Source organism: Salmo salar, chromosome 23 (genome assembly GCF_965601325.2).
Source record: "Salmo salar chromosome 23, fSalSal1, whole genome shotgun sequence".
Classification (NCBI taxonomy): Eukaryota; Metazoa; Chordata; class Actinopteri; order Salmoniformes; family Salmonidae; genus Salmo; species Salmo salar.
Window position 1 is genome coordinate 44,699,543 of NC_138313.1, and position 7,958 is coordinate 44,707,500.

The window sequence follows — 7,958 nt, forward strand, 5'->3', positions numbered from 1 at the left end:
CAGTACATCTCTGTCAACAAGCTTTCACTGCCATGTCGGCCAAGGTCGGGTGAAGCGTGCGTGTGTTTGCTTTGGCCTGTTCTCCCTAAGGACTGAATGTCTGTGCTCAGTGACTGGCTGACTGAAGAGGTGCGTGTTTTTGCTTTGGCCTGTTCTCCCTAAGGACTGAATGTCTGTGCTCAGTGACTGGCTGACTGAAGAGGTGCGTGTTTTTGCTTTGGCCTGTTCTCCCTAAGGACTGAATGTCTGTGCTCAGTGACTGGCTGACTGAAGAGGTGCATGTGTTTCTGGTGCTCCTTAATTTAATGATATGCATTTAAACTTTTTAAGTTGGGGGCACCATTGCTACCAATGAAAAATGACAATTAAGAGCCCAGTGTGTAGGTAGAGGAGGTGCCTTGCAGGAAACATGACAGACTATCAATAGCCAAAGCTGAATGAGTTAACATTTTCTTTTTGTTTTAAGCTTTTTTCCTTTATGTTTTTTTCCCTCTCTATTCTCACAAGGTTTACTGTATTCTCACAAGGTTTACTGTATTCTCACAAGGCTTACTGTATTCTCACAAGGCTTACTGTATTCTCACAAGATTTACTGTATTCATTTCCAAACTGTTACTTTAAAATCCAGTTATTTGTCAAAAACATACATTCATGTCTTTTGATAAAATAATATGTTTGATAACTAGGCTAGCAAAAAAAAAATATATAGTGTGTAAGCGTAAATATTCATAGAAAACATACACAAGGATCTGTCCAATATGGCTGAAACAAGATAGTGGAAGACATACCATCGACATCTTTCAGTTAATCTCTGAAATTACAAAAAAAAGTGCAGTTCAGTCAAAGTTCTTTAGCTTGCTATCAAGTCTCTTTGGGTGGCCTCACGTTCACCTCACCTCCACAACATGTTATCACAATACGCTGAGAAAATATAATAATATTAAAAAAAGGAAAAATATTGTTGGTGTTATTCTGAACTTAAAAATAATCTCTATAGGGTAAAATGTTAGATAAATACACTGTATGATCAAAAGTATGTGGACACCCGCTCATCAAACATCTCATTCCAAAATCATGGGCATTAATATGGAGTTGGTCCCCTTTTTGCTGCTATAACAGCATTCACTCTTCTGTGAAGGCTTTCCACTAGATGTTGGAACATTGCTGCGGGGGACTTGCTTCCATTCAGCCACAAGAGCATTAGTGAGGTTGGGCACTGATGTTGGGCGATTAGGCCTGGCTCGCATTCAGCGTTCCAATTCATCCCAAAGGTGTTCGATGGGGTTAAGGTCAGGCCTCTGTGCAGGCCAGTCAATTGTTCCACACCGATATCTCGACAAACCATTTCTGTATGGACCTCGCTTTGTGCACAGGAGCATTGTCATGCTTAAACAGGAAAGGGCCTTCCCCAATCTGTTGCCACAAAGTTGGAAGCCCAGAATCATCTAGAATGTCATTGTATGCTGTAGCATTAAGATTTCCCTTCACTGGAACTAAGGGGCCTAGCCCGAACCATGGAAAATCTCCCCAGACCATTGTTCCACCTCCACCAAACTTTACAGTTGGCACTATGCATTCGGGCAGGTAGCGTTCTCCTGGCATCCGCCAAACCCAGATTCGTCCATTGGACTGCCAGATAGTGAAGCGTGATTCATCACTCCAGAGAATGCGTTTCCACTGCTCCAGAGTCCAATGGTGGCGAGCTTTACACCACTCCAGCCGACGCTTGGCATTGTGCATGGTGATCTTAGGCCTGTGTGCGGCTGCTTGGCCATGGAAACCCATTTCATGAAGCTACCGACAAACAGTTCTTATGCTAATGTTGCTACCAGAGGCAGTTTGGAACTAGGTACTGAGTGTTGCAACCAAGGACAGATGATTTGTATGCGCTACGCTCTTCAGCACTCGGCGGTGCCGTTCTGTGAACTTGTGTGGTCTACCACTTCACGGATGAGCCGTTGTTGCGCCTAGACGTTTCCACTTCACAATAACAGCACTTACAGTTGACCGGGGCAGCTCTAGCAGGGCAGAAATTTGACTGACTTGTTGGAAAGGTGGCATCCTATGAAGGTGCCACGTTGAAAGTCACTGAGCTCTTCAGTACGGGTCCTTCTACTGCCAAGATTTGTCTATGAAGATTGCATAGCTGTGTGCTCGGTTTTATATACCTGTCAGCAATGGGTGTGGCTGAAATAGCCAAATCCACTAATTTGAAGGGGTGTCCACATACTTTTGTATATATAGTGTATGTCTGAACAACAGCTTTTAAACAAATACATTAACACAAAATTACAATGTGAGGATATAGGCTACAATACATATTGTACATTATTGGAAATTGATCAGTATACTTTCTTGTGGTTTAACATTATCCAACAATCCATATTGGTACAGTGCCTCCACATTCAACATAATACAGTAGTAACATTGTACTGTAGAAAAATACTTAACCCAGCGGGCAAAGATGGCTGAAATGACGTCATTACCACTCGTTTACAACCAGAACTGGTTTCGCCCGCTGGGAACTCTGTCCTTGTACGTCAGGTCATTCACTCTGCATTAAAAATACATCTCTGTCCTAAGTTTTTTTCCTCCAATATGGATATGCACTCATTCACACCCTCCTTGAATTAGAAAACCTACACTAGCGATTAAAAAACACAATGCCAATATCGAAGACAATTTCCCCATAGTTTAGACATCGCAGGAGGGTGTGTTTAAACCTCACAGGTTGGAGGGGAGTTTGGAGAGTCTGTACTCTGCCCCGGATGTCTTGGCCGGGGTAGCAGGGTGACTGGGGTTGGGATGCGAAGAGGTCGGTGCTCCTTGGTTCACAGGAGTTGGAAGTTCAGATCCCGAGGGAGTGTAGTGACTCAGAGGTGTGACGTGGGAGTTTATTACTGCTACCCTCTGCCATGGGAGGAGAGGAGAAGTGAGAAGAACCAGACCCCCCTGAAGGTATGGCGAGAGACGGTTTGGATAGAGACCCTTCTTGGGGCAGGTAGTTGCCTGAGCCAGAGGTGGAAACAGTGGAGATAGTTCTGACATCCTGGGTGAAGAGATCCACTAAGGACTCTGCCCTCTGCCCCCTTTCGTCTACCCTAGCGGGGCATGACATCTGTGGGGTGAGGGAGCTGTGAGAGCCCATGGCGCTGGAGGGTTGGCTGTGGAGCTGGCTGAGATGGCTGAGGTGATGATGGTGAAGCACCGTCCTTCCTGTCAGTGGGCTCTGGATGGTGGGGCTGGGTGCCCCCGGTGGGGTGCAGGACGGGGAGCCATCCCCTGATCCGTACTGGGCCAGTGAGGCTAGGGCAGAGTGGGAAGAATGGGCAGAGTCCACCGGGAGAACCTGAGGGAGGAGGCCAGCGTGGAGGCCTGGGTGGAGGGTGGGATGGAGGCTGGACTGCAGACCCGCCAGGCTGTGATGCACCAGGGAGGATGAGGCTCCACCACCTCCAAGGCTGGCCTGTTGTGGGATAGGTATAGATAAAAACCCACTGGAGCAGTGGTGTTGGGTGGTGTAGCTAGGGCTGGTGCTGGCGTAGGAACAGTGGGAGTGTGGGGGGAGGAGGTGGCCTGCTCTCTCCTGATGTTCACCAGAGCCCATCCCCCTCTGGACGTGCTGAGAGCTGGTAGCGTGAGAGGAAGAGGAGTCGTGTTGCTGTAGCTGGCTCAGGATGGGGCTGACCGAGCTACAGATGAGAGGGCTTAGGGTGGAACCAGAGGGGGCTGAGAACCTTCCCGAGTTCATGGTGGGTCTCCCTGATGCCCCCTGCTGGTGGGAACTTGGTGGGCTGTAGGGGTGGTGGTGGTGGTGGTGGTGATGGAGCTGGGCTGCGCAGGAGGAGGAGGACGGATACCCCTGGATTGAGGCCTGGCCCAAGGGGAAGGGAGAGCCTCCGCTGGGCTGGGCCTGGAAGTTGGTGGTGGTGGGCTGGTACATGGAGGTCATAGGTGACAGAGGAGACATGGAGGAGGAGGTGGAGACTAGATGTTGCGCCCGAAACGAGGCTAATATCGGAGTGTCCACTCCAGAATGGAACTTCACAGAACCGGCCGGGGATGCAGCCCCGGAGCCACAGCCGGGAACGCCCATACCTCCAGCTGCAGACACGCCCACAAACACGCCCCTCTCCAAACGGTGGCCTCCTGGATCCTTGAACGACCTGGAGACGGGGAGCGGATGGTGGAAGAGGATGGGAGGGAGCTGGGCTTGGAGCTGGGAGTGGGAGAAGGCCAGAGCCAGGGATGTGGTGGCTGCAGCGGCCTGGAGGGGGCCCTGGACCAAGGGAGCCCAGATGACCCCTGAGGTGGAGGATGGGAGGTCCAGGGACACGGGAGAGATGTTGCTCTGGATAGCCATGTCACGGTCATGCTGTACGATCCTCTGGATGATCTCATTCTCCTGGAGGTTCACAGCTCCTGAGTTCTGGGCGACTTTGTGTTGGAGCACAGAGTTCCTCTTTCCTGTAGAGAAGAAGAGAGAGTAGTAGTATGTGAGGAAAGACAAGGGGTTAGAGTTAGAGTCTGTCTTGTACAGTCTAAACCTTCTAAAGCACCCAGAGAGCAGATGTTATGACCTAAAGACCACTGTTGCAGTCATCTTTGGGTGTTGCTGTCATATTAGATTCAGCATAGGAGAGAACCAGAACTTGAGAGAGTCCCGCTGGTAAGGCTATATTAAACCCTGCTTGTCATCCATTAAACCACAGCTAAATGAAGGTATTTTTAACACAATGCTTTCACCTCAGGGCAGTGAGATATAACGTTCCCCCTTTCTGAAATTAAAAAAACGATCAAATGTGCCAACATAAGAGATCGGCAACTTGAATTCTCACACTTTTCTTTCCACATATTCAGCCAGTTGAAATCCTTCCACGTTGTAATTCACGTGCATTTGGTTCATTCTATAGCTAGAGGACACCTGATATCTCCAGGAGTGATTAGTATCATGTTTGTCTTTATCTGTTGTGGTCTAGTACTGTTTTCTTTGCTTGCTGGGGCCATTTACTTTAAGTGCTGTCTGTCTTCCCAGTAGCTTACCTGGTGTGTGAACTGACTGATCTTACCTAGTTATTTTCAGATCTCATTTTGCTTCTTTTGTAGCTTTGGCAACTACACTGAGTATACAACAGTGGAGGCTGCTGAGGGGAGGACGGCTCATGATAATGGCTGGAATGGACCAAATGGAATGGCATCAAACACTTGGAAACTATGGAAACCATGTGTTTTGATGTGTTTGATACCATTCCACTGATTCCGCTCCAGCCATTAACACGAGCCCGTCCTCCCTAATTAAGGTGCCACCAACCTCCTGTGGTCTACAAAACATTAAGAACACCTGCTCTTTCCATGACATAGACTGACCAGGTGAATCCAGGTGAAAGCTATGATCCCTTATTGATGTCACTTGTTAAATCCACTTCAATCAGTGTAGATGAAGGGGAGGAGACAGTTTAAAGAAGAATTTTAAGCCTTGAGATAATTGAGACGTGTGCCATTCAGAGGATGAATGGGCAAGACTAAAGATTTAACTGCCTTTGAACGGGTTATGGTAGTAGGTGCCAGGCGCACCGGTTTGAGTCAAGAACAGGAACTCTGCTGGGTTTTTCAGGCTCAACAGTTGTGTGTTTCAAGAATGGTCCACCACCCAAGGGACATTAAGCAATACGCTGGACCTAATCTTTACTAGAGGCTGTTCTCCTACCAATCCCACTGTAACCCCCCTCCAGGTCTCTGTTCTCCTACCAATCCCACTGTAACCCCCCTCCAGGTCTCTGTTCTCCTACTAATCTCACTGTGCTGTCACAATCTTCACTCTCTCTCTCTCTTTCCCACTCCTCTCTCTTCTTCTATCCTATCATCTCTCCCTTCTGCTAAATCCTTCTCCCTCCTGTATCCTGATTCTGCCTCTTCGACCCTACTCTCCCCCCTTTCCGCATCCTATGACTGGCACTGTCTCCTTTCCTCCCGGCCGGCTCGGCCCTCCCCTCCTGCTCCGTGGCTGAGTGACTCATTGTGAGCTTACAGAACAGTGCTGTGGGGAGCTGAGCGAAAATGGAGGAAAACTAAACTTTTAGAGTACCTATCATCCTTTCACTACCTTCTCTTCCTCTGTATCCTCTGCTAAAGCCATTTTCTATTACTCCAAATTCCATGCTTCTTCCCCTAACCCTAGGAAACTATTTTCCACCTTCTCCTCCCTCCTTAATCCTTCACCCCCTCGCCCTCCCTCCTCCCTCTCTGCGGACAACTTTTTCAAACACTTTGACGATATCCGCTCCTGGTTCACTCAGCCTATTGAGTCCAATTTCCCACTACCCTACGCCTTGACCTCTTTCTTCCCTCTTTCTCCAGAGGACATCCTGTGACTAGTGAGGTCCGGCCACCAAACAACCTGCCCACTCGACCCCAACCCCTCCTCCCTTCTCCAGACCATCTCTGGAGACCTTCTCCCATTCCTCACTTCCCTCATCAACTCATCCCTGACCACTTGCTGCGTCCCCTCTGACTTCAAAATGTCCTGAGTCGCTCCGCTCCTCAAGAAACCAACACTCGACCCCTGACTGGAAGTGATGCAGACAATTACATTGATGGAAGCTACAATCTATCTGCAATATTAAAGCTGATCTACCCCCTAAAAAATATATATATATAATAAATAAATACATTTACTAAATTTAAAAAACACTTGACCCGTCTGACGTCAAAAACTACAGACCAGTATCCCTTTTTTAATTATTTCCGTCTCTGACCAACTCTCTTGTTATCTCTCTCAGAACGGTCTTCTTGACCCTAACCAGTAAGGATTCAAGACGGGTTACTCAACCCGAGACTGCTCTTCTCTGTGTCACAGAGGCTCTCTGAACTGCCAAAGCTGACTCTCTCTTCTCTGTTCTCATCCTCCTAGATCTATCCGCTGCCTTCAACACCATGAACCATCAGATCCTCCTCTCCACCCTCTCAGAGCTGGGCTTCTCAGGCTCTGCACACTCTTGGATTGCATCCTACCTGGCAGGCCGCTTTCTACCAGGTGACGTGGAGAGGATCTGTATCTGCACCACGTACTCTCACTACTGGTGTCCCCCAGGGCTCGGTTCTAGGTCCTCTCCTCTTCTCTCTATACACCAAGTCACTCAGCTCCGGCATATCCTCACATGGTCTCTCCTATCATTGCTATGTGGATGACACTCTACTCCTTCCCCCGCACATTGACTCTGTACCGGTACCCCCTGTATATAGCCTCCACATTGACTCTGTACCGGTACCCCCTGTATATAGCCTCCACATTGACTCTGTACCGGTACCCCCCTGTATATAGCCTCCATATTGACTCTGTACCGGTACCCCCCTGTATATAGCCTCCACATTGACTCTGTACCGGTACCCCACTGTATATAGCCTCCACATTGACTCTGTACCGGTACCCCCTGTATATAGCCTCCACATTGACTCTGTACCGGTACCCCCCTGTATATAGCCTCCACATTGACTCTGTACCGGTACCCCACTGTATATAGCCTCCACATTGACTCTGTACCGGTACCCCCCTGTACATAGCCTCCATATTGACTCTGTACCAGTACCCCCTGTATATAGCCTCCACAAATAACTATGATTTGATTCCTGACACCCAGGTGGCGACACGCATCTCTGCGTGCCTGGCATATATCTCAGCTTGGATGTCGACCCACCACCTCAACAAGACGGAGCTCCCAGAAAAGGCATGCTCGCTCAAAGACCTCTCCATCACGGTTGACAACTCCACGGTGTCCCCCTCCCAGTGTGCAAATAACCTTGGCATGACCCTGGGCAACACCCTGTTGTTCTCTGCAAACATCAAAGCAGTGACTTGCTCCTACAGGTTCATGTTCTACAACATCCGTAGAGTACGACCGTACCTCACACAGGAAGCGATGCAGGTCCTAATCCAGGCACTTGTCATCTACCGTCTGGAC

The 7,958-nt window shown here is 48.8% G+C and overlaps 1 protein-coding gene across 1 annotated transcript in view; it reads right to left on the bottom strand.

Annotated features, from left to right (window-relative positions):
* Window positions 1-2,033: 2,033 nt before the first annotated feature.
* LOC106584711 (potassium/sodium hyperpolarization-activated cyclic nucleotide-gated channel 4-like) overlaps window positions 2,034-7,958 on the bottom strand; it is a 48,006-nt gene continuing 42,081 nt past the window's right edge. Inside the window, exon 8 of the mRNA XM_014170228.3 lies at window positions 2,034-4,467. Coding sequence (XP_014025703.1) covers window positions 2,849-4,467 — 1,619 coding nt within the window. The 3' untranslated portion in view covers window positions 2,034-2,848. The remainder of the gene's footprint in view (window positions 4,468-7,958) is intronic.